Below are 27,345 nucleotides of genomic sequence, written 5' to 3' on the forward strand. Positions count from 1 at the left end.
AATCTAATAGACAAGTAGGTGATCAGCCTTCTGTGACACACGCTGTCGACTTTTTGGGTGTAAGGCAAGCCAGGTTCCTCTGGTTAGTCCATTGGTGCACAGCTAGGAATCGAACCGACGACCTAAGGGATGAGAATCACACGCTGAAGCCACTAGGCCAACACTGCTGTATTTTACATGTAGCTGTTTTTATTATTATATTGTAACTCTTGCACCGGTTTTCCATTACATTTTCAACGAAGAAATCACTACCAATAACAAAATAAACAGTTCTGTATCATATCTCGGATAATCCCCGTCGATTCGAAACAATTTCTCGCAACAGTAATTTAATTATCTTCTCTAACTTGTGTATAATTTATCTAGGCTTTGCATGTAATTAATTCTGAGAGTTGTGAGGATATTGTTCATGTATTCTAATTAACAAGGCCATAAGACCGTGATTGTTATTTACAAATTAAATTGGTACTTAGCTCAGCCATTTTAGATGCGGAATAGCTTTTTATTACAATCGTAACACAAAACGAGAAGTGTAATGAACATAAATTAACTTCCAAGAGTCATAATATTTCTTTTCTTACATTTATTAAGGCAGAATTGTTTTGTCTTGAGAAGTTCTAGCATTTTGCCGCTTTCCTTGTAATACCGATATATTATACCAAACATAATCTTAAAAGATTAGTCTTGAGAATTCTGAAAATAACTTCGATCGGGTCGGTAAATAATAATATTTATATATTTATTTAGTTACACTTCGTTACATACGTTACATTTATATAAAAACAAATAACATAATACATAAAAATTATAAGGCATGCAACGGGCGGCCTTATCGCAAGCGATCTCTTCCAGGCAACCCTAATAAGCCTAATCTAACAGTTTTTTTTCCAAGGACCTCTTATAAAGTATAGGCCTCCTCCATCTGATTCCATCTCTCTCTATCTTGAGCATATTTCTCCCAAACTTCTGAACTTCTTTAAGCTCTTCATTTCCCTGATGGCTTTTCCACTTCGTTACCCTGTAAGTCCAAACTCAAACTCAAACTCAAAATAATTCAAAAAATCTGCTATTGTTCACGCGAGCGGTGTGACCCGCCCATTTCCACTCTAGTTTTTGTGGTTAAAATATCCAGTTTAAAACGCTTGTATTTCAAATTAAACTTGAAACTTCCAAATATTAATCTAGAGAACACAATATTTGGAAAATATTGGAAAACCCATGTTACAATCTATAAATTTATTTTACGCGTTGTTTGACCGTATACTAAGTATATTTAGAAAGTAACTACTACCAATAAATCCAAAAGGAAATGGGTGCAAAGCGAACGAGTTCAGTTTGGTATAAACAAAAATACATTTGTGTGGAAACCATAAAAGCGTCGGTCATTTGCCAATGGCCTCGTACATTGTTAGTGTTAGTATATAGCTTTCTTCGTTTAGTGTTTTCTGCTATGTTCATATTGAAGTGTCTGAGAAGGTGAATATTTTTTGGAGAATTTCCAAATTTTAAACAAATAAATTAAAGAAGCGAACAATCTGCGGCTAGGGTTGTAGCGTGATATGATTATGATTATAGTCCGACGTCGAGGTGATAAGGGTGGAATTTCGTATTCCGGCTGTATTAAATATTCGAGGTTCCACAACTGAAAGAGTACCAATTCTTGAAAGGCTGGCAACACACTTGCGAGCCTTCTGGCAATGTGAGTGTCCATCGGCGGCGGTGGCACTTAACATCAGATGAGCCTCCCGCCCGTTTGCCTCCTATTACATAAAAAAAACTGAGCGTTTTTAAAGGCAGTTTTTGCCGCGCGCCACCACTATGTGGAACCAGTTGCCGTAGAAGGATTTTCGAATCAGTTCGACTTAGGGTCCTTTAAGAGCGTACCCATTCTTAAAAGGCTGGCACACTCGCGAGCCCTCTGGCATTGAGATTGTCCATGGGCGGTATCACTTAACATCACGTAAGCCTCCTGCCTGGTTGCCCCCTGTTGTGTTTTTTTCTGTTCCATGCCTTTTTACATCACATTACTATAAATAGTATCAAAATTGTTGATATTTAGATTTTTCTACCACCATATTCATAAATTCGTTGAAATAGCTATTTTTTTATTAGCTTTACCCAAAAAATGTTCTAATACAATCTCATACGTGTGTTGCAAAGAGATTATGTTCATTAAAAATGGATAAAAATTCTCTGGACATTGAGCTTCTTGGCTTAAACCGTGCTTAATATCCGTTTCAATAGTTTACGACTTTTTGTTTCTTAGAAACGATTCGTACAAGACGTTCATTAGTCGCCATTGTTTTTTGTTTAATTGAAGACTGAAAAGCTAACAAATATATTTTAAAACATTGCAAACGGGTAAGATGCTATTAGACTTGTTCGTAAAGTGAAGAAAAACATCGTAAGAATATCTAATATTAGGTGGGCTAAAAAGTTCGAACGAAGGCTAGCATAGAAAATCTTTTTTGTTGATAGAATTTGATTTGATTCTTCAATCGGCCATGGAGAGGGATACAACGATTATAGGTCATACAATTTTTCGATACCATTTTTATAGTAGGTACGTCTTTAGCCTGAAATTAGTCTTCAGTTTCGGTGATTACCTCTTCATCAGCGCAATTCTAAGAACAGGAAAAAGTTGCTGGGGCCTGGAGAATACTGTTGGTGCGGAAGCAATTTGAAGCCCAATTCATGGAGTTTTGCCATCGTAAAATCGAAGACTTGTACACAGAATTCTGGACTATAAACAATTCAGTTCTCTAAGTCCATAAAAAGTCCTTTCCATTATATTTTATAGAATCATTTCCAAAAAACGATTGATCACATTATAATATACCTAGCTAATAAATTGCCTGAAACATTAGAATGAAATCAGTCTGTTACCACTTTACTGAAGATACGTATAAAACGTGGCTCATATATTTAATACATAAATATTCAGTCAGATCGGTGCCAACCTCATTTGTCTTTTGGCTGTTCATCAGCTCAATAGTATTAGTAGTGATTTATAAAGTAAATTTATTGAGTTTTCTTATTTGCGTGTTACTTGTTTAAAGCTTATAATTTAAGCTTAAAGCCCGTGTAGGTGGAGATAGATTATGATTATTTATCACTATATCAATGAGCGTTAAAAGTTTTTAGTTGAATTAGTCGTGCGTTCCAATCCCGGCTTGAGAAACAAATGTATTCTCAATTCTATTGTTGTAACTAGATTTATTTGCGTTTTCCGTGTAGAGGGTAATGCACACTTCTTGATGGTTTCTGATTGGTGTCCAAACAAACTTATCCTAAACCAGAATTTTAAATAGTTGTGTAAAATTCTAATTAAATAATGAGTGCAGATTAATAACTTATCAAGATAATGATTAAAGAGAATTTGTCAATGTTACTCCAAGGATATAGTGAGTCGTATAAATAAATAAAAATAATAAAATTAAAATTTTATTCATTGTAAGATTTGGGAACCTTTTTAAGTAAATAAAAACCTGTGATATGATTTTAGTTTTTACACTTTCATCCACAAGATTATATTCACTGGATTTATCATTGCGAGCTACATCTAATGGTGTTAATTTATTTTCTAACACACGAAATTTATGAGATTTTTCAACGATAACATCGCTAAGATCATCGCCACCCACCAACTATCCACTATGACAGATCTAAACAGAGATTACAGAAGTGAAATGAATGAAACAAAACTTGGCCAAAGGTCATATCAACCTTGTTTATTTACTCTTCTCTATTTATTTAATTTTTCGTAATCCTACAGCTATCAATTAACTGAACATATAGCAAAAGATGAAATAAATAATATATACAAAAAGGTTCAAATAAAACGTAATATTTAATTCGGCTGTGCTGTGTGTGGTGTGTATATACATGAGAGTGTGTATGTGGTGTGTGCTTATGATGCAGGTGATCTCTAGATTAGGATATAACACATTCAAGACAAAAGCTATTATGAGAACAATTTTAATGATAAATATATCTTTTCAGATCTGTGGTTGAAGCATGAGAGTGTGTATGTGGTGTGTGCTTATGATGCAGGTGATCTCTAGATTAGGATATAACACATTCAAGACAAAAGCTATAATGAGAACAATTTTAATGAAAAATATATCTTTTCAGATCTGTGGTTGAAGCAACGGATGTCCAGCTTAACATGCGCGTGGGCATACATACTGGGCGCGTGCTGTGCGGTGTGCTGGGCCTGCGCAAGTGGCAGTATGATGTTTGGTCAAATGACGTCACTCTTGCTAATAATATGGAAGCTGGAGGGGAACCTGGGTAAGATTACTAACCTGTATTGGTCTCATATTTGTACGTTTAACCTGACATTCTAGATTTATTAAATAGCATAATTCGTCTACTTTATTCTGTACTGACTAGGTACTACTGAGGTGCTCAGTCATTATTTTACCGTTTTTCTTCAGTTGCAGGTCATATTTTTATGATATAATGCGTGCAATTTTCAAATACTTTATTATTCAGAAAATTATTATAAAAATTCAAAGTACCTAAGCTGACAAGTATTTAGTAGAGAAACACACACCTATGTTAAATACTTCATGCTTGTGAGCGACTTTTCTATTCTGTTCCTGTCAACGGCGAAAAAAAATCAGTGGCGCTGCAACCTTTTTCAGTCTGGGCCTCAGATTTCTGTATCTGTTTCATACCTCCTGTGCCTGACACACGCCGTTGACATGTTAGGTCTAAAGCAAGCCGGTTTCCTGACAATGTTTTCCTTTTCCGTTCGAACGAATGTTAAAAGATCACATACAAAGAAGGGGCACAGCCGGGGATTGAACCCACGACCTCAGGGATGAGAGTCGCTGAAGTCACTAGGCCAACACTGCTCTGCAACGTCGATAGTGACCAAATATTCAAATGACTGCCCTTAACTGAATATGTATGGTGCAAAGTTCGATTTGCATATTACAGGCGGGTGCACATTACTCAAGCGACGCTGGAGTGCCTGGGAGGCGCGTACGAAGTGGAGCCGGGGCACGGCGCTAGTCGCAACGCGTACTTACGGGATCATTCCATACAGACCTACTTTATTATTCCTCCTCCCAGGCGGAGAAAGGTACGTTGACCCTTAAACCACGAAGTAACCAATGGTCTTCCAATGTAGGCTATTCAATACTTCAATGACGTAATCAGGTGGCGTTATAACACATAGTACATATACGCGAAATGTCCGTGTAATATATATTTTATGATATGTAATAATGTGTGACTGGTGAGGCTAAACACCTACTTATGATTTAAGAAGAACTTGACATAGTAATTTGTTATGAAATTTATAAACGAAGATTTTTCACAATTTATTTTTTTATTTTATTGAATTAACTACCACAGAATAGATATGATATATTTATGATATTTAATGCTTAGCTGCATCTGTGGTGCAAATTAATTCCTTGTTTTTTTTACGTTTTATTCAATAAATTGATTTAGTATTTATCAAAAAATCTAATCAAAGTTCGTTCATTCACATTAAATATCTAGAATCAAGAAATCATAGCGGCTGAACTAATGTTAACCGGAAATCAGGTCAAGATGTTAAATAATGTAAACAAAGGGGAGAGTTACAGGTCGCAGAACCCCTGATGTTATTTCATTAAACATTCATGGCTCTTTCGGTTGTTTGTCGTTCCGTTCATCAGTAACTAATCTCTGCAATCGAATAATTATAAGGCACCAGAAACTTATGCAAAGCTTTAGACAAAACGTGGAATACTTTTTAAAAAGATCTTCATTCTTATATCATTATTTTAAGTGGAAACCTCAGAAAGTGGGCCTCAGATACGAAGGCACGATACTCGGTTAAAAATCACGTATTTCACTCCTCTCCAGAAGTAGTTATAACAACGTTTATCTAGTTTCTAATGACACGAGATTAGGATTTAGGACGTATATGATATTTATTTATATCTTTCTTAAAACAATATTTGTTTTTCCAGATGTGCCTGACAGCCGGAATGGGTCTAAGTACAGGGTCCCGCAGGAAACTCTCGTTCAAAAACGTTTCAAACGTTGTAGTACAATTATTGCATTCGATAAAATTCAATGTCGATGTGCCATTTTCAAACATGGCCGCTTCGCCACAGGAGCTCAAAGCTAACGCCGCTAGAAAGGTATACTTTATATATTTTGCGATATTTAAATAAGAGAAATCTATGCACTGTGGCGTCTTAAATTGGTTTTGCACTTCGACACGCCTTAATATAACAATACCGTGTCGATTTTTATCAATTTTAAGTTCACGATTGTGACGTTGAATAAGGTAAGTTTTATTCTTTAGTAGTATTAATAATATTTTAAATAGTTTCGTAGATTATTAGGCATTAAATATTGAAATAATTTAACCCGAACGCCACAGTTTTATGATCGTAGTTCTCACGTAATTTCTATTAGACCTAGAATTTACGAAGTAAAACAGTTTTTACTGCGATGTGCCTAGTAATCCAAGTTAGAAGACCAACGGCTATCAATCTGAAGATTAGGGAATACATATAATAGTCTCGCTTTTGATGTTCTGTTGTAATTGTAATTTGTACATTATGATATGTGCATTTGCGTCTGTATGTCGTTTCCCAAGCTTCGCGCCTGCAGTGTTAAAGCGAGTGGGACCACAAGAAGGTACACAATATTGATGAAAAGGTAACAAACAAAAAATTATGAGACAAATACGCCCATGATGGAATTCAAGATATGTAAACGTGTGGTCGTTGAAACATTTCATCCATACTTATAAACGTTCAGAGAAAATGTGATTTCAATCTCAACCCAACTGTACACTGCTGTAAATTTAAGTTCTCTTAGCAAACCGTTTCGTGCGTTTCGCGATGTGCCGAGGTAGTTAGGTGTGAGGTGAAGTGAGTGCTGTTGGCGGCAGGTGCAAGACTTGCGTCGCGCGCTGCACGCCGAGCCGGGCTCCGCGGAGGCTCTGCGGCTGGCTGCCCTGAAGGACGACGTGAGCGCGCTGCACCGCCCCCCGCCGCCCTCGCCCCCCGCCTCCGCCCCGCACCAACACACCTTCGACGCCGTCATGCAACACCACGCACTACGCACACATGCAACGGTCCACACACACTCTCATACGCTAACAGACGTGAAGCAACTCACAATTTTTGATTGGCTTCTTGCCGCGTCGGATTTTGGTTGCTTTGCGTTCGCACTTTAAAACTAATAGAATGAGTAGGTTTTTGAGCGCTTCTCACGCAGCTATCGATTTGAGCCCGAAGGCTCTCGTTTTATTTTCGCTTTAAGAACGTAACGCAAATCTGGCTTCGTATTTTAGTAGTTTGATTTTGGGTGAATTTTCTGTGTGCCGCTTTTTCTAAATTTTACACTAAGCTCTGATAATTTCGGTTCGCGAATCTTTACAATCCGTAGGGGCCTTTTAAATATACGTGGAGTTAGCGATAAATGTTCTTATTTTGCACTTTGTGAATGTGACGGTTTCTGTATTCAACATTTTAGTTGCTGGTTTGTCGAAGCTTCTGCTCCAAATAAGTTGCAATTCCACGGCGGAACCTCACCCCGCTCGATATAGATGTGAACCCGTCCTCGGTAGGCTCCAGTACCAGCAACTAACATGAGACGTCTGCTCGTTGTTTTTCAGATATTCCGACCCTGGACATTAGTTCCACAACAAATTCCCGCCGAAACAGTAAGCTCAGAGTGTTGTTCTTGTGTATTGTATCCCATCGTACACCGGGTGACAATCCTCTACTTCTTAGGTCTATCTATCCACATCACTAAATCGCGTTTCGGCAACTACACGAGTCGCGCACTCGACACCAATCGCTGTGATCTTTTATATTCTGTAATGGTTGTTTGGAAATAAAGTCAAACGCACAAAACTGTGTTTCACTCGCTGCCCCGTCTGGCCACATTGCACGGCATGGCATGGTCCCTTTGCATGGAGTTCATTTTATAATAGTCTCTGTATTACTAACATAGATGTTTAAGTTAAAAATTTAAAGTGAAGTATATCTCTCTTTTCCAATACTATTCAAATGAACTTTATGTCTGTAAAGTTTAAATTTAATTCTTAATGTAAATATTGTTTTCTGATCTGATCGATGTTTCTATGGATGTGTCTATTGCAAATCTAATAATGTACGCTGCTTTGGAAATCTGGATTTTTCTAAGGTCAGTCCATACTATGGATGTAGCATGGATGGAGTCGGCATGTGGTCCCTCTGTGCCCCGAATCACACCCTCGCCACATCCAGCAGACGGTGCTTCAGTATAGATGTTTTAATGATCGGATGTTTCAACAGAATAAAGTGACGGAGAAGTTTAAGCGGCCTTTGAAAAAGCGTCATTCCTCTGTGTACCACCAGCCCACGAACCGCGTCAACAAGTACCTGGCGCAGGCCATTGACGCGCGCTCCGTGCACCGCGAAAAGGCCACGCACGTGCACTTGCTGACACTTTGCTTTAAGGAACCTGATAAAGAAGAACAGGTAACTTTGACAGTAGTTCGCAGCAGCTCATTTCAACTGTGTGTTTTTAGACAAAAATAAAATTCTATGTCTCTATGTTTTTCTATTCCTTTTATTGGTTTCTTTCTATTTAATTCTACCGTTAAGGAAATAATAATTCTAGAACTCTGTTTAAATTTTCTAAAAGTTCATTTTTTCGGCTGTCTCAGAAATAAAATTATATTTTCTTTTATCTTTTCTTTCTATTTAATTCTACCTCCATTCCATTCTGTCTCAGTTGTAAACCCGCTTGTCCTTATATATTTTAACATTCGGATTCTTTATTTCCAGTATCGCGCTTCAACAGACGGTGGATGGGCTGGTTCTTTGAGTGCTGCTTTGGGTGCTTTAGTGGCAGCTGGAGCGCTCCAAGCAGCAATACTACCACGGACATTGATCCTTCTCATACTCTTCGTAATCGCCTTCGTGTGGTCTGCTGCTGTACTCGTTCTGACGTTGGCAGCCAGGCTAAGACTCATACCCTGTGATGTATCAAGACCCTTTGCGCTAAGGAATGCCATTACTACGTTTACTATTGTTTTGGGCTACGCTGTCGGACAAGCTAACGTGGTAGGTTGGTTCTTATATAGTATATGTAGCGGATATATATATATTTTTAATTTAAGTCCGCTATATCTTTAGCCAAAGTTTTTTACTTAATGTAGCATTCTAAGGGTGAAGGAATTTTTCAAATCGGTCATCAATTTTTTTGATTTCATTTGTTTTGTTGGCCAACAACAAATACAATTAATTTAATATAACAGATACACAATACACATACATATTAATTCGCACTTTATTTTCTTTAATTATGCCTCTCTAATGAACACAAATCTTCCAGTTGTCATGCCAACCGGTAAACGTGTGCGGCAACCTAACAGAGAACACCACGACCATGGATGGACTGAGATCTCTGAGAGGGGATGTGGTATCCGCTCTATGGAGCAGTCCGGACATTCATCGCATGTGCCCTATACCTCTTTACATAACTCTCGGGTGCTGCTTGAGTATGTTAACGGTCGCCGTCTTCTTGCGATTACCGATATTGATAAAGGGGATTTTACTGGCGGTGATGACGGCAGGATATGTCGCTGTGATGCTGATTTACCATAAATACCTGTTCGATTGCTACGATCTTATGACTGAGTGAGTACTACTACTTCGTCCACATCTTATATATCTGACATACATTATACAAAAGATACATAATATAAGATTATAGATAATATAAGAACTGACCAATTCATATGACTAATAATGTAAAATTCCTTTAAAGACAAATTGGCGCGACATTATGTGTGGCAGAATATGCGAACTTACGATTGTTACACCTTACACATTTTTGTACCATATTCTTACTTAATATAAATTATTATAAAAATGTCGCCGGGACAAGGCCTCTTCCAAAATTTTCATTAAATTTTAGTTATTATATGCTTTATCCTAAATAAATACAGCTAAAATAATCTTTTAAATAGGCAAGTATGTAATCAGCGTTGCCCAACACTCGTTGATTTATGTATCAAAGACGTCCTTACAATTTGATTTCTGAAGAAGTGTTGTTTTGAGCTTAGAAAGAAAACTCTTGGTGCGATTAGATTTTCATGGTTATGAGGACGCTTAAGCCACACCCATAATATACGGACACACAATATAAAAGTTGCTTTCTGTGTTATTAATTCAAATCTGTCTTTTAAACAAATTTAAAAGATTGGTCCCTTTAACGCTGGCAGCATTATTAGCTGTATTGCAATACTTATTCGTTGAGCGAGGAAAGCACCAGCTCTGGGGTCACCGGTACTATCTACCAGGCGCAAACTTAAATCTTTAATTAGCGCCTGTGCACATGAACCCCACAGCCCAAGAGTTACTCCAAATGGAACGAAATCGAAGTTGGCGGAGAAAATATTTGAGCCGTTTATTATTTTCCGCCTGCTCTGCGGCTGCGTCAGCTTTTATTAATGTATTATATATATCAAAGTGATCAATTTTACAATAGGAATAGGATAGGAGTGAGAAATCGTGTCATTGTTTTTGTTAAATTTTCAGTTCGGGCGTAGTTAGTTCGGCATACGTGTCGAGTGCGTGGGCGGTGGCTCTGGCACTTGCTGTGCTGCTGCATGCGAGGCAGACCGAGTGGACGGCGAGACTCGACTTCTTGTGGCAGGTGCAGGCCAGGGATGAGAAGCGCGACATGGATGCGTTACAGGTTTACACACCAACAATTTAAGTTTGAAGCTTGATTATAAAGGGGACATATACTCGTACATGTCGCAGAGTCGAAGCGATTTAAGTTGACAATTCATAAGTGTAATTGTTTACCTACATGAAGAAAGACATTTTGAGTTTTGAGATTGAGTTTGATTAATATTAGCCGGATTTATCACTATCGTCGTCCGATATTAGGATTTGGTTTTAAAATAAGTCAGCGCTCGCCGATCATAGAGCAAACTCATCGATTCAGCGCACTACTGACAAATTGTCTTTGACACATTGACAATTTACATTATGTCTTTGATATTGCGTAGTATAGCTAATAAAACAAATGACATCGTGTTTTTTTACATAATTTTTATTTTATTTTAAATACATTGAATGTCTTAGATGTGTCTGATTTATCTACGAGGACGTTGGAACAGTTAAGTTATGTCCGATTCCTAGTTTATTGATAATTGTCATTTATGTGCAAATGCTCAGCCTTGCAGCAAGGTTTTACATTGATGTATGATTCGGGGCCTGGAGGAGAGATATCGAATAGAATAGCGAATCACAGATATATACGATAGAATTTTTGCAAAGAGCGTACCAATTCTTAAAAGCCCGGTAACACACTTGCGAGTCCTCTGGGATTGACAGTATCCATACCGGTATTACATAACATGAGATGAGCTTCCTGCCAGTTGGCCTGTTCTATAAAAAAAAAGATGTGGTAGAAATTGCAAAGTATTTTGTTTTGTCTACTTTTCTAAAATCCTAATAAAATTAAAATTTAATATTTACTCTTACAGGCATCAAACAGAAGAATACTTTTTAATCTGCTCCCTGCACACGTGGCTACACATTTCTTGGACAATCAGTTCAGGACAAATATGGTAATTTCAAATTGGTATCTGCGCTTATACAGTTCTGAATCGAGGCTTAAAAAATGCTTTTTATTTGGGAATATCGTTCAATCATTAAGACATCACGCTCATTCATCAATCACCATTCAATTGGCACAATCATTCATTCTATTGTCTGTTACGCACTTTGCACAAAATTATTTAGGGTCAAATGACAGTGAGAGTATGTAAATAAAAAGATCTTTATAATATTCTGACGTATTAAAAAATCTAGAATTTTTTAGTTAAATATTTTAACTGTTAACCGTTCATGCAAATAGGATTTGTTTTGGTTTTCATTAATGCTTTTAACGCTTTTGACATTTGCAAGCACGACCGAAACTTATCTTATTCTGCACCCAGCGATAAATGTGTTAAAGTTATCCAAAGATTTGAAGTCCTTCATTAAAAAAACCGTGAAAATGATTATTATATACTAAATGAAAAATGTTTATGAACAAGTTTCAAAATATTTTAACCAATTAATATAACTAATTCGTTAGTTATGTCATAAATTATACAATACTTTGATAAGATACCGATGAGATAAAGCCAGTCAACTTCTCTTGATGATCTTCTTACTTGGTTTCTTAGTGTTTTGTCTACGTCCAAGAGTAAGCTTTCCGATTTTCTTGACCTTATATCGTAAGACAATAGCTTCTGACTGCCTAAAAGTTCGAAAAAGAAAAGAGAGAAGTTTTTCGTAAAAAAGATCCCAAACTTTGGATGGCTCTAAAAGCAATAATCGCGGGACGGTATCTGTCATTGGGCCTGACGTGCACGGCTTTCCACGCAATGCTGACTCAAGAAGCGCGGTTGGCAGGACCTCTACCACCAGTCGTACCACCGGGCCGGAGTGGTCTTCGCCTCCATCACCAACTACCACGAGTTCTACATGGAGCTCGACGGCAACAACCAGGGAATGGAGTGCCTGAGGCTGCTGAATGAAATTATTGCTGATTTTGATGAGGTTAGAATTTGTGAATTTTTATTGCTGTGCACCAATGGACTTTCTATGTGCGCATTTAATTTTTGCTCGAACGGTGAAGGACAACATCGTGAGGAAACCGACATGTCTTTGGCCCAAAAAGTCGACGGCGTGTGTCAGGCACTGGAGGCTGATCACCTACTTACCCATTAGATTTAAAAATGATCATGAAACAGATTCAGAAATCTGAGGCCCAGACCTAAAAAGTTTATAGCGGATTTTTTTTATTTTTTTTCGTAAGCAGTGTTAGCCTAGTTGCTTCGGAGTGTGACTCTCATCCTTGAGGGCGTAGTTTCGATCCCCGGCACCAATGGACTTTCTATTTGTGCATTTAACATTCGCTCGGTGAAAGAAAACATCGTGAGGAAACCGACATGTCTTAGACCCAAAGAGTCGACGGCGAGTTTCAGGCACAGGAGACTGATCACCTACTTGCCTACTCGTATTATATTGACAAATGATTTCATTATCATTTTTCAATGTGACAGTAGCGCCACTGCGTTTTTATCCATAGCTAAATTCCTATTGTGATTAAATCAAATGATATTTTTAAAATTTCAGTTACTCGGCGAAGAACGATTTAGTGCGATTGACAAAATAAAAACTGTCGGTTCAACGTACATGGCAGCCGTCGGTCTAATACCGGACAAGAAAATGGCCGACGACCCAAGCACAAAGAAACATTTAGCGACACTTGTGGAATTTGTCTTCGCTATGAGAGATAAACTTAAAGATATTAATGATAATTCTTATAACAACTTCATGCTACGAGTTGGTAAGAAACATTTTCTATAAATTGTTTTTAATCTTACTTTTACGCACTTTAAAATACATATATGTATGTTGTATGTCTATGTCTACTTTTGAATAATTGTTTCAATGCAATTGCGAAACGTTGGTACGAATAACGGAGACGTCCGTATAATAATATATATTATAAATGTGTATGTTTGAGCTTAAAAATATCACCAGATATAAAATTTTGTTTATATCTACACTAGCCGTTTCGCGCCCGCTTTGCTGGACGAATTAAAATAAATTTTATGTTTCATTATTTTATTTTTTTTCATATTTTTATTATTCTTCTTTTTTACTTCCCGCTAAGAAAATTGAAATATTTCGAAAATCGAGTTTTTAACAGATGTTGACGTTTAGAGGTTCTAGGAAGCCTCCCCGAATGTTTCCGCGGTGAAGTCCGTATGGATAAATTTTCATAAAAGTAAAACAGCAATAAAAAAATGAAGGAACGTTGGAATAAATAAATAGCCATAAACCATCTAGGAAAAATTTCGCATCGAATGGTGGTAGTTTCATGTCGATACGATCAGTGGTTTAGGCGTGATTGAGCCTCAAACGAAGACCATTTTCATTATATATATATAGATTTTATCGATCTTGTTATACGAGTACTGTAATATAAACGGAATTAGAATTTTCGAAATTTTTTGAAAATATTGACACTATGTGTAAACCTACCTCTTGCAGGCATAAACGTCGGACCAGTAGTAGCCGGTGTGATCGGGGCGAGGAAACCCCAATATGACATTTGGGGCAACACCGTGAACGTCGCGTCTCGCATGGACTCCACGGGGTTACCCAACCACACTCAGGTCACGGAGGAAGTCTTCCAGGCCCTCAAAGACTTGCCTTATCAATTCGTGTGTCGGGGGAAGGTCAAAGTGAAGGGTAAGGGGGAAATGACGACCTATTTCTTGACAGACCGAGCGCCCATGAGCACCAACAACCACCATATTGTCAGTAATCCAGCCAATACGCCAAATCCTCCCACCGCCTATGGTGGCGTAGCGACTCCTTTAGCCATGTTGCAAAACTCGGCGCGAAGAGCCGTAGCCCCCGCGTCAAGACTTCCGCCCTTACGAGAGGCGACCACCGCCGGAGAGAATGAGCCTCTGCTCCCAAACAACCACCAGAACGGCAACAAAGGAAGCAAAGGACGGAGAAATAACGTCGATGATACTCCCCCTCCGCCCCCACCCCACGGTATAAACGGCAATCCGAGGTGGCCTCCCCCGCGAGCCCTGGTTCCTCCCTGGCCTAGACCCCAGGAGCCTCGACCGCCGATCGCCCACAAGAGGAGAGCTCCCCCCAGGTTACCCAGACCGAGATCCAGCGAAAGTTTGCCCTTAGCGAGAAGTCCGAGGGTCCACTCGTCCGCCGACGAACTCAGTTCGCTGACGCGCTCCCCGAGTTTGAGCTCCTCCGACGAGAGTTATTCCCGGACAACGGACGCTTCGCCTTCACCCCCGCGAGCCGCCCAATGGCAGCCCCCTCGACCTCAAAAAGTCGAAATAAACCCCAACCCGGGATACGACTATTACTCCCCCGTCAGAAAGGAGACCCCCAACATCATTTACGACTTCTATCTTAAGCACAGATTGAATAAAAAGCCGTCTCTCGATGACAAACTCCTCGATGGCAGTATAAACCTTCACAAAGAAGAGGACAAATTGCAGAGGAGCATATTGAATATGCATCAGATGTCCGCCAAGAGAGACGGCAGCAGCCAAACGGATAAAAAAGACGTCCCGCACAGATTTACGCAAAGGACGAGCTCGTTTTCGAGTTCTGGTAGTCGTCCGACTAATTTAAAACATTTGAACGATGCAAGGGAAGTCTTCACAAAACGCAGCCCTTCTGACATCGCCTGTGTTCCGCCATTCGAAAGGGAGATACAGAGACTACTCGACGATAAGAATCTCGTGTTGAACTCTCCAAAAATCGAAAGAAAGGATTTGAAATTGGACCTAAGGTAAGATAGTTTTTGTAAATAAAAGTAAGTAATGGATTTTGAAGTTATTTTAACTAGCTAGTTATTCTTCTATTTTTGGCTACACTCGAACAAAAAAATAATATGGTATGAGTCAAAACCACTTCCTGGTTGTAAACTCGCTGATGAAATTTAGAATTTCAGATAATTTGCTACGTATAACTATAATTGTAACCACCTCAGGGCAGCAAACGCGTGCGTCGAAGCAGTGCGCGCGAGCAACAACAACAGCAGTCCGCTGCACGCAGTGGGTTTGGCCGCCATCACCCACTTGGCCAGGAACGACCCTCCCGCCCTCGCGCATCCCCCCGTGCTACCCTCTCCCCGAACGGACTTCCCGGGCGTCCTGCCCACGGATGTAGTCGTGGACTTGCCTTCGCCGACGCATTCCAAGCAGAGCACCAAGTGAGTTGTATAATATGAACTTAACAAGCTTTTTCGAGTTTAATATAATATGTACCTACCAGAAAAAAGTTATATTGACTAGAGACGTATTACATTCAATAAAAAGATTCTTATATTGTCATAGCTAGTTTTGGACAGTCTATAAATTAGTATTAAATAATATTGTATGTATTGTGCAGCAAAAATAGTTTTAGTAAGTGAAATAATGGCAACCTCATTTTATTTCAGTCCTCCACCACGAAAGGAACCTGAAATTACCAAAGAAAAGCGAGAAAATGTGGAAAGACTACATCACCGGGTATGTAATCTTTAATCAGTAATTTTCATTTATTTGGACAAGGGTTTTCAGGGAAAAAGCCTGACTAATTAGGAAATAAGAAATCTTATCAAACCGTTAACTAGTTTTGAAACGAATTTCTTTGTTTTCAGGTATCCCACCATCGAGAATTAGGTGTCTACGGAGAGAGTCAATCCGAGTGGAGTTCCTCGTGCTCCGAAGGAGAGGGAGAGGGAGAATGCGGACAACCGGAGAGCACGGGCTACACCACAGACGACCCAGCTCTGGAAAACGTGTCTATGCTCAACGAAGCCGGTCTGACGGACGCCGAGGCGGCCCTGAGCGACGTCAACTCCTGTTACTTCGACCGGGATGATGATATCTCTTCCCGGGCGTCCTCTCGTCTCTTGGACTCGGAGGCTCTGGTCTCCTTGGAGTCCCTCAGCGCTATTTACGACTCGGACGAACCGGCTCACAGGTATTTGGCGAACATTCGAACCGTCAGCGAATCCATCACCAGAAACTTCGGCCAGTCCGCTCACGTGACCGATGGCGAGAGCGACGTTTGATGGCTCATGTCTCGGCACGGTTTTACCCGCGTTTGAATCGTCAGCGCGTTTAACCGCTCGCGGGTAAGAAGCGCGACGCGCGGTTAAACTGACCCAGCTCTCTTATGAAATACTCACTCTAGCGCTCGTCCTCCCACTGTGATCGTGTCACTTAAGATGTGCCTGATTCTGTGTATTTGTGTAAATTGTTAATATGTATATGTACTGTAGTGCCATGAGATGGCGCCAGGAATCATCTAGAACGTGATCTCTACAATTACAAGGTGCTCTGACTTAGTAATATTTGTTCGACTTGTGATAGACCAATCTGTCGGTGTCGAGGGCTGGCCCCTTCTCGAGATTGACTGCTCGACCTGTAGATATAAGTAATGCTGCATTTCATTGTGTATTTAGCGTAATGTTCTCTCTCGAATATCTGCGCTTTGACGGACGAGTCCTCTCTTAGTTCTAGTCAGTATTTTTTGTCGTTAGTGCCATCGGTCATCACATCAATTTAAAATAATCTCGTAGCCCGATTAGGCGTTGAATAGATTTGAATTTACCCAAAGTACAATCCGAATATTTGTTGTAGAATATTCTCAAATATTATAGAGGTTAGTGGATGATTTCGTGTCAATTTCATGTATTCGAATTTTCGTAGAGTAAGTAGCTTGTCTAAGGTTATTTTTGAAATTTAAAGTCTGTACTTAAAATATTGGAAATAGTTCAAACATATATTCATAAAATTTGACGTAGCTAAACTGACCGAGCAGACCATAGATTTTATGATTATTTCTTTCCGACTGTACTTGTATGATTAAAACGTGATCATATTTATCCGATTTCACGTACTATCAGCAAAAGCTTGTTAGTATAGAAATAATAGCATTGAAGATTTTATAACTTAAATTCTGACACAATACCCGCTTAACGATAAAATCTAAAAAAAAACGTGTTTCGACTATTCGAAAAAGCAAGTGAAAATGGGAACTACTCTTGCAATTGTTTTATAGTTTCTGCTGATAGTACATATGTGCAATAACTTATTTGTTTCCGTGATATTAATATAACTTTGTAAATATCGTTATACTGTCAAGTGCTATATATTAAATAAGTAGGTTTAGTGAACGACTTTTTATCTATCATTTGCCTTTATAATTGTTCGTGCCAAATACTGTGCTTATTAAGTGGTTGGTTAAGTTCATTTTTAAATATTTCTGTTAAGATAAGTAATAACGATTTTAAACTGAGACAATTAACTTATAATAGACTTGTCATTCAAAGTTACCATTTTCGATAGCTGTGTATTATTTCAAATGTAATGGACATATTTCATCAGTGACCCGTTTTCCGAATCGATTGTCAACGTCAATTGTCACCATCAATTGTCACTGTCAATGTTAATTGTCACGTCTATGTCGACGCCAACAATACTTGACAGACCTTAACTGCAATAATCAGATTTTGGAATATGGTCTCTATAATCAATTTGTAAAAATTGTTGTTTAATCATGTAGCTATTTCGATGTAAACTTGTTTCTTATTTATTTGATTATGCAATATTATAATTCTTTATAACTGATTAAAGTGATTTAAACTATTTTATTGTTGTTTATTACTCGACAGTTCCCTTATGTGTTCCCTTTTTCTATAGCAACACTATAAATATGAAAATAATTACCATCTAAATCAATTAAATACGATTTAATAAATAAATACACAAATGTGACGAATACAATTTAAATAAATATACGAAAGCAAAAATATTATTTTTGGCCTTGGTAATTGTATTCGAACTAATTATCAACAAACCAAAAATAGCTACTATGAACTCTCTCTGCAGAAGAAAAGGAAGAAGTTTAAAGGTGTAGAAAGTAAAAGCCAAAAGTTACGGTTCAAGTTAAACTGTTAAATATTAAAAGATTTGACGGTTATTCTTTAAACCTATTAAAATTCCTTTTAACCTCAAAGGAAGACACGTAGCATCGTCGGTGAGTGTAATATACAGCATACAAATAAGCTATGTAACCTTGATCAACTATATTAAGACTAATATGATTAAAACATTACTCAACTATTATGTTGTATATAGGTACATAGTTATGTAATATATTTTTAGATAGAAATATAGTTTTTCAACAGCTTTACGATAAGTATGATAATGTACAAATATATCTGTATTCCCTTATTCATAAAGACTATTTCGTTTCTTTCTGTCATAAGGTGTATTTTTTGTGGCGTTTGTGTTTTGAATGAGGCTTACAATAAGACACAAGGAAGTATCATATTGTTTTTACGCTGTAATGAAAAGAGAAAGCTGATAGTCTCTCTCTATAGGCAAAACGGTGGAATTTAACAGTTTTTATCATTTCATGAAATGATTGACCATCAACGCCACTTCATTTCACCTGCCATGATATTTCTTTTCAATAAAATTTAGAAAAATTAAACCTCAAATAGGTACCTGTTAACGTTTGTTACCTAGGCAATATCATGACCTCACAAGAAATGCTGAATTAAACTACTGAATCGATTTCGACGCAACTTGAACTTGTTTTAAATCAGAATGTTCATTTCGCTGCCTTTAGTAGTCAAGAAATTTTTGATAAACATACATACACTTATGAAATTCAGCACACGTGCTACGCAATATTACGCTTTGAAAATATTTAAAAACCAATCTACAAAAGTATACTTCCAAGTGTACAATACTAAAATATTTTAATTTCGTTAAAAGTTTTCTTTTATTTTTGTTAAAGAATTTTAATTTTTGCCCCATGTTTCCAAGCCTGGTACATCCGCTAAATTAAGTATTCAGCGGATATAGTAGTTTCTCATTATGGTACTGTATTACGTAGTTTCGCGTTTTATTAATCGTCATAAGGAAAATGATTATTAATATCCAACAAAATCCAATATCATTACAAAGCTATTTCCTGCGAATGGCGTAAATTGAGTTTCTATTATTTAATAACCATAATTGGAAACTAGAAACTGATTCGCATTTCCTTATCCTTTATAAAACTACATATTTTCTAATCCACTGACATACTTATCACTACGGGTTCAAACCAGGCCAAGAAAACTGTTTCAAGAGGGGCACAGAAAACCAAAAATGTTTCTCCTATATACTTCTTAAACACTTCGTAGCTATGTAATGCTTATAAACGTAATTCGTTCAGAGTATCCTGGATTCGAATCCCCCCGACATAATATTTATTGCGGGAAAAAGGCTCATATTCCAATGGGTTACCTCCGTATCCACCATATCCTACATTATTATTAAAGCTTTATTAATCCATACAGCAATTGGTTAGTTTACATTACTTAATATTATTATTAGTTGTGTTAGTATAAGTTTTAAATAAATTAAGTTAGATTTTATTTCTTAGTGGTCTTGTTTTAGGGTAAAATCGTCCTCCATATTTTTCCATTTCTCTTTGTCTTGAGCAACATTCATCCAGTTTTTCCCCGCTAGTTCTATAATGTCATCTATACATATTTTCTTTTGTCGTCCTATACATCTCTTTTCCATTTCGTTATTTCTAGTGTCCATCTTTTTTTATACCGTACAATCTAAATTATTAATAATAGCAATATAATAATGTTTTAGACTCAGAATCAAAGGTTAAAAGTTAGATAACAAATGTCATGATAATGGTTGGCATGGTGATGGGTATTGATTATATCAGTTCCTGGGACACGTTGGTACAGAAATTAGGTCAAAGATATACTTTTTGTAGTCTCAGACTAACTCTAGCCAGCAACTTTATCTGACAGGGAAACTGGAAATTTTTCAGACACAATTGTGCGTCTGGTTCATTGCTTAATTGGAAGTTTTCGTTATGAAACGATATTCTTTCGCTCGAACTACATACTATGTTATAGAGGCGGTAAAGGTAGCCTACAGTACACATAAATCTTGAAGCTTATTATGCAGCTAGATAGAACCCGCATACCGAAAATACAAATACTTTAAACCGGGACCGACACTCAATTCTTTAAGAATAATAGAAAAGTTATTTTAGACAAGCTATGGTGATTTGAAACCTTACGAAGAAGATAAGCTAGTGGTTTAAGTATAAAATGTTTATAAATACAGTAGACATAGAACGGCGATAGGTATTGTAATTATTACAATAAAAAGCTAATCAAATTCTTGGTACACGACGTTATGTTCTCTTGGAATACGTGAGTCAGGACATACAACGCGCCAGCAATGACTGGTTGTTAAATTCAAAAATTCATGGCGGTTGGTCTGCGGTCGTGATGTGCTTTGACGTATAAAGACAACCGATCCTATCTTAATTATTTACAATGCAAGAGTAGAGAAATATTGATGATAGATATTGTATTTTATTCTAATCGTTATTATCTATTTTTCGGTTTAGAAATAAAACATTTACCTTGTCTAGACCCAAAGGTATGGCAGGTATGAACTATGACGCGGCCCGCACAGCTGCCCCTCGCGTCGCCGTCGCTCATTGGCTGCGAGAACCGGTTTTGTACCCCGCGCCGCGCTCCCCTCGTACAACTATCAAACGAATTCTTATTCATACACCTCGTCACGACCGTTGCTGCCGCAGAGCGTGCGCATCGAGTCTAATTTTCCGCGTAATCTTATCGAAATGTGAAACGCGGAATTCTTTATTGTACTCAATAAAAGTGATACCATAAGTCAATTTCCTACGAGTGCAAACAGCACGCTAAACGAGCGCTATGAAAACATTCAGTCATTGTGTTTTTGTTCTTTTTGTTTCAACTGCGCTTCGTGGTCGGCCTCAACGTAAGCTTACCTTTGCCATGTGCGTAAGGTAGAAGTGCTTCTGTTAGTTTATAAAAAACTAATATGTTAGCTTAGCGAGTGTGTGGTGAAGTGTCTCAGTGAATCATAGTGGTCAATATGAAAGTGACAGTGTGTTTTGGTGCTGTGCGAGTGTTGGTACCGTGTGGGGCTGGCGACCTTTTGGTGAGGGACCTCGTACGGGAAGCAACGCTGCGATATAAGAAAGCTACTGGACAGGTAAGATTAATTCTTTAGTTGTATTGAAACCGTTTATGATAAAATAACAACCATATAGAAAACCCTGACTAACAAAACCGCTTTGGTACATTTTATGAAACGTTTTTTTCGCGCCATTTAACTATCAGAGGCAGGTAATTGACAAACGGGATCGGCATACTTGTCGGCAATTAATGATTTTAAGTTAATAAATCTATGTATCCAATTATACATAATAAAGAAATTGCTCGTATTCGATACGAATTACACGATTGTTTAATGCAAGTATTAATTTGAGTCAAATCAAATAGTCAAAACACTATATGTTTATTATTTAATAATGTATAGAAACTTAACATAAAGCTTTAACTAATATTGCAAAACAACTACTAGAAACTGGTTTATGAGCAGTTATAAGATTAATACAACAGGGAATATCAATCTTGTATGGTCTGGTTTTAGTGTCAGGTTTGAGACTAGACTACCCTTTATGTTTGTCGATAGTTTCGTAATGGCACTTCTAGTTTTTGCGTATCTAATGGAGGAATGTACGTGCAGGCGGACGGCGGCGGGCGGACCACTTTCGCGACATTTTATCAATTTGACATAGTGGTTGTAGCGGTATCTCGTGGTTAAATTATGGAAGTAGCGTATTGAATTCTCAATTTACGAATTAACCAAACGAAGCCAAATGTATATGTTTTCCCGTTGGTGGTTAAACCGTTAGGTCAGCTGTTGCGTCAGTATTATTTTGTTGCATAAAATTACGCGAAGTTTGCAGTGTGATGCTTTTATATACGTCGATTAACTGAACTAAAAGAGGTAGTTCATACGCGGTGTTATAGAACGTCTATAGTCCTATTATAGGCACCAGCCCCTCAAAAAGATGATCAGTACCTGCACCATGCAATACTGTGAAGAGGCAAATAAACTCAGTTTAAATCAGTTCAGCGGTGCGTGAAGATAATACTATTGCATTTATTACATACGGTAGTAGAGGATTGTGAAAAACCTCTGTACAAAGCTGAGCCTCAATCTCTTGCTGCAGTCAAACTTTAATTAACAGTTAATTGTTACTTAGGCCTATAGGCTAACACAACATTGATAACTAAAGGACTTCCTTTATTTTCGCTCGTTATAATTTAATAGCCGACGCTATGCGGTCCCAATCATAGGTCTATACATATATTTATTTCCTAGTTACATTACATCACCTGCCCTTACACCTGACTCCCACATAGCTTAGCTGGTAGGTAGACTCGACCTTAAGAGTTTATGCATAATATGCACTTGTAAATTATCTTATTAGCTGACCTTGTTCGAGGATTTTCTTTTGTCTCGAGCATGCTCATGAATATTACGTATATGACTGATTGGTTCAAATTACTCTAAAATATTAAGTGTACAAATGAGGCCTACCATAGATAATGTTAAGCAAGCTAAACCTGGTGACATTTATAAAAACACTAGCGGACCCAATAGACGCTGCATGATATTTCAAGTTATTAAACAAAGTATGAAAGTACTTACAAAAAGTACTGAACCGATTTTTATTATTGTTTCCCCAATAATTATTATCCCTAAATACCATCGGCTGAATTTACTTCAAAATATTATAAGCGTCAAGTGCCGTACAAGTTGGCATGTCTTCCTCAAAGTCTATTGATAACCAATATAGAACTTTTTGTAATTGTTGTATAATATGACATCGATTCGCGATTTACATGTTTGTATGTAATGTACTAAATACCTAGTTTTGGCAACGTTGCGCATGATTGGACCACGATTGCACAATTGAAAGGTCGCAAGGAACTAACAAGCAGTAAATGATCGCTTTCTGCTCCACTGGGCATGTACATACTTTTAATAGGCTTTTCAACATTCGTAAATACTATATTTTATATGAAATAACTAAATGTATCTTTTAAGTATATGGAAGTCTAGAGTATCTCATCTTAGATGATCTTCATCTTCTACCGCATTTACCATGAAGAGTGTTACAATGTGAGTGTACATGGGCGGCGGTATCACTTAACATCAGATGAGCTTCCTCCGTGCTATCCCTGAATAGCTGAAGATATATTGATAGTTTCTTAATAACTGACGTTTCGATTACTTTCCTATGTATCATATATAATAATATTTCTGATGTTTTCTTTCCGTTAGTCAATAACTTGTGTAAAATAAAACGTTTTAATATAATTGTTTCCTCTTTTGTTTACATACAAAGTGTTACACCCTTTTCGCACGCGTTTAAAATTGACTTGGGCACTAAAAATCGCTAAAACAATGGATTCTTTGATAGAGCCACCTAGGCAGGTATGTATTGTGTGATGACTGGTCCCGAAGACCGGTTTTGAGACCATTATTTCCATGAATAACGTATTGTATGGTAATCTGGATATTTGAGATGCATGGAATTTTAACACGTTATTTCAATCAAGTCATACCTATAAAAACTTTATGTTGATGATTGATGAGTAAATATCGATATTAAAAAAATACGCCTTTAAATATAATATATACAATATACATGTATAGATGTAGGGATAAAAAGAGTGGCCGAGAGTTTATTGCCAGTTCTTCTCGTCTTTTCTATGGCCTTGATATGAGAACTGGCGGTAAATGTAAAATAAGAAGCATTTAATATGTTTTTTTTATTGACATTCATATGTACACTACATTGTGTTACCTAAATAAATAATTTTGATATAAATGAACTATGTAATACCACAGTAGGTACCTAAGTAACAAAACACACAAGAAGTCTTGTTTTTATTTTGATAATTAAATATGTTTGAATTCTGTAAAGTGTATTTTCCATTTATCTTAATAAATCTCAATTGAGGTTCTAAGGCTGAACACATATTCACCTAAAACGATTAATGAAACAGAAATATAATGATTTCTTTGTTTTACACGACAACCAAACAAATCAAACGTGGGACAAACGTTTATATGCGTTAAAACTTGAAAGAAATTGACGGACTGAGTCACATGTCCATTGCTAAATATTCTAAAAGATTGTGGAATTTCTTATGAAAAATAAAATTCTGGATGAAAGGCGAATAATAATAAGTTATATATCCAGTAAAGAAATGTTATTAAAACAGAAATGTGTCCCAAGCGCCTTTTGGGGTGTTACGAGACATCATCCAGAGTGGCACATGTGCAAATACGTCTTAAGTGCATCAATTAATTTCAGAATTTGGAATGACAAAGTTGGTATTGCCATGTGTTCGTGTCAAGTGGACGAATGGCGTCGGGATGTCCGAGTATCTTTCCAATAAACATGTGTTCCACCCCCAGCATCGTTCACAAGAACAAAAATCACGAGAATTTCGTGTTTTTTGGGACCTCTTCCAGAATTATCGCTTTATTTCAGTCAATTAACATATACCACTAGGAACCATATCAGCTGGTGAAAACTATAAAATCCGTTTGGGGACTTCATTTTATAAAACAGATATACATACTATTTTAGAATCTACTTTTGAACGTAAATATTTTACATGTTTATATTTTCTTATGTAATTAGTTTGACAAATAGATATAAGAATGTTGTAGCCTATAATTCAAAATTGGTAAACAGAAAATTAAATCAAATTTTAAAAGTTTGTTCCCTGTGTTAGCACTTTAACGCTGGCAGCATTTCTTATTCGTTGAGCGAGGAAAGCACCAGCTCTGGGGTCACGGGTACTATTTACCAGACGCCAAATTAAATCTTGCTTAAATAATTATATTTTAGTATTGTCTTTTATTGACATAACTTTCACACATTTGATAATAAAACAATTTTTACCGGATGGAAGTTATGTACCTACCTATGTATTAACTTAATACAAGTTATGTCGGTTAAATTTAAAATTATGAAAAAGAATTGTAAATACATAACTTCAATCCGGTAAAAAATTGTTTAATTATATTTTGTTTAAATTAGCAATTAGCAAACATAATGTATAGATTTTAATTAAATGTTTACTTTTAGTCACTGGCCTACTGTAAGACTACTACAGTTATAAATACTTTAAAAATGTTGCTTCTTAGAGTTATATATGTATATTATATGTGAATTTGGACAGTGAGTCGAAGGTTAATAACGTATAAGACTTCCTAATCTTACGAATCGTATACACACAGGTAAGTAGACTGTGCACTACTCAATACATAATTTCCTTTATAAACCGGACGAAGCAAAAACTTGTAATACAAACCGCAATGCATCCTATGAGATGCAGGATGTTCACACAAAAACTAAACTATGATTGAAAGTCTCAAGATACGACAGTCCGTCAATTGTGATTGGTTAACTGCAGCTCTGGTCCAATCACGAATTCGCGACACGATAGGTTTTGTTCGACTCAACCCAAGCGAAATCAACCATCGCATCGACGTCTCTATTGCTTGCTTTTAAATGCAGGCTGGCAACACAGATAATGCTTAGAATGGCTGCAATTGTCTATTAGAGCCAATGTCAGCTCACTGCTGTCTGTACGGCTTCCATTGCCAACATATATAACCTTCCTGATTTGTTTATTGATTTAAATTGGATTCAAACAAATCCCATAAATTAAACTTCTAATTTGAATTTCTTAAATCCAACTAAACTATATATACATCTTATTCATTAATAATCTCTCTCTCTCAATCGGTCTGAATCGCTCTCTCCCTTTTCTTTGACAAAAATTTCATCCGTAAAAATTTTATCTTCATGCGCTTAAAAAAGTTTTTAAGAACTTCAAAAATAGCCTTGATTCGAGTACTACATTAGCCTGTCAATGTCAAACATAAGTACTCGATCTGGAGTGAATGTCTCCGCAAAATTCTTCCACTTATCTCTCATCCTCGCCACAACTTTCCAATTCTTCCCCGCTATTCCTTTTATTAATTCTTCAACTGAAATAAATTCTTTACCTGAAATAAAATATAATACGTATGTCATCGGACGGAAACTCTTGATAAGGCTTTTTAGGTACATCTAATATTACTAGAGAATTACTCATGCGCACGTGTAGTGATCACGTCTCGCGTCCATAATAGCTATCCGGTTTGCACAGCAACTTGGCTTATCACTCGAAACTTGATCTTATAAGCTGTCCTAAGCATATTAGTCACAATAAGCTCCCCCGTGATAAACTTTCTTCGTATTAAATTTTTCCATGCTCCCAGGTGCAAACAAGAATAGCCCATAGTCAATATTAACCTAAGCAAACAATCATTTTTTAGCTATCAATTATAAGTGATATAACAATATATACAAGCATATGTATTACATACTAGTGTTTAAGGTGATTTTCATCCAGTATTAATGCCCTTTCACTGAGACAAAGTCTTTAAAATATACAATCTGACCCCAAGTATATGCTGTTGCCGTGATAAAATGTTAGATAGTTGAGATCTTAAGCCAATTTTGCTTGTCTAATTTTCTTATTCTCAGCATGCTTCTTTCCATGGCTCTTTGGCAGTGTGCTAGCATGTTCCTGTGCTGGTTAGAGAGTGCCCAAGTTTCGCAGACATAGGTAAGACAGGGTTAAAAACACTGCTATTTTTTTTGCTGAAATCTGTTGTTTTCATGATATCCCTCGGTGACCAATATCTTACCATCCATTTGCTATTCTTATTTTGATCTCTTTGGTGGTTATATCAGTTGGACATATGATTTGCCCCAGATGTACTCATCAACGAGAAGTTGGTTACTAAGCTTTATTTCGTATGAGTTATTATTGACTTAA

General features: G+C 37.1%; 2 protein-coding genes across 7 annotated transcripts in view; both read left to right on the top strand.

Moving 5' to 3' along the window:
- LOC125054267 (Ca(2+)/calmodulin-responsive adenylate cyclase) overlaps positions 1-18,208 on the top strand; it is a 96,207-nt gene extending 77,999 nt beyond the window's left edge. Inside the window, exons 8-22 of one of the 3 annotated variants that reach the window (XM_047656020.1) lie at positions 4,135-4,293; positions 4,948-5,092; positions 5,973-6,146; positions 6,908-6,985; positions 8,301-8,486; positions 8,796-9,074; positions 9,346-9,650; positions 10,554-10,713; positions 11,513-11,596; positions 12,414-12,575; positions 13,155-13,368; positions 14,079-15,363; positions 15,565-15,786; positions 16,015-16,084; positions 16,216-18,208. In XM_047656020.1, the coding sequence (XP_047511976.1) occupies positions 4,135-4,293; positions 4,948-5,092; positions 5,973-6,146; positions 6,908-6,985; positions 8,301-8,486; positions 8,796-9,074; positions 9,346-9,650; positions 10,554-10,713; positions 11,513-11,596; positions 12,414-12,575; positions 13,155-13,368; positions 14,079-15,363; positions 15,565-15,786; positions 16,015-16,084; positions 16,216-16,632 (3,940 nt within the window). In that variant the 3' untranslated portion in view covers positions 16,633-18,208. Of the gene's footprint in view, positions 1-4,134; positions 4,294-4,947; positions 5,093-5,972; positions 6,147-6,907; positions 7,094-8,300; positions 8,487-8,795; positions 9,075-9,345; positions 9,651-10,553; positions 10,714-11,512; positions 11,597-12,413; positions 12,576-13,154; positions 13,369-14,078; positions 15,364-15,564; positions 15,787-16,014; positions 16,085-16,215 lie in introns of all 3 variants that reach the window. The other 2 variants (XM_047656019.1, XM_047656021.1) reach the window with 2 other exon arrangements.
- A 2,950-nt stretch (positions 18,209-21,158) lies between these two features.
- Positions 21,159-27,345, top strand: part of LOC125054758 (partitioning defective 3 homolog) — a 75,937-nt gene continuing 69,750 nt past the window's right edge. For all 4 annotated transcript variants that reach the window (XR_007117753.1, XM_047656814.1, XM_047656818.1 and 1 more), the window contains exon 1: positions 21,159-21,634. Coding sequence is in view for 3 of the 4 variants with exons in the window: in XM_047656814.1 (XP_047512770.1) it covers positions 21,515-21,634 (120 nt within the window). In the remaining variant the exon portion in view is untranslated. The remainder of the gene's footprint in view (positions 21,635-27,345) is intronic.

Source organism: Pieris napi, chromosome 12 (assembly GCF_905475465.1).
Source record: "Pieris napi chromosome 12, ilPieNapi1.2, whole genome shotgun sequence".
Classification (NCBI taxonomy): Eukaryota; Metazoa; Arthropoda; class Insecta; order Lepidoptera; family Pieridae; genus Pieris; species Pieris napi.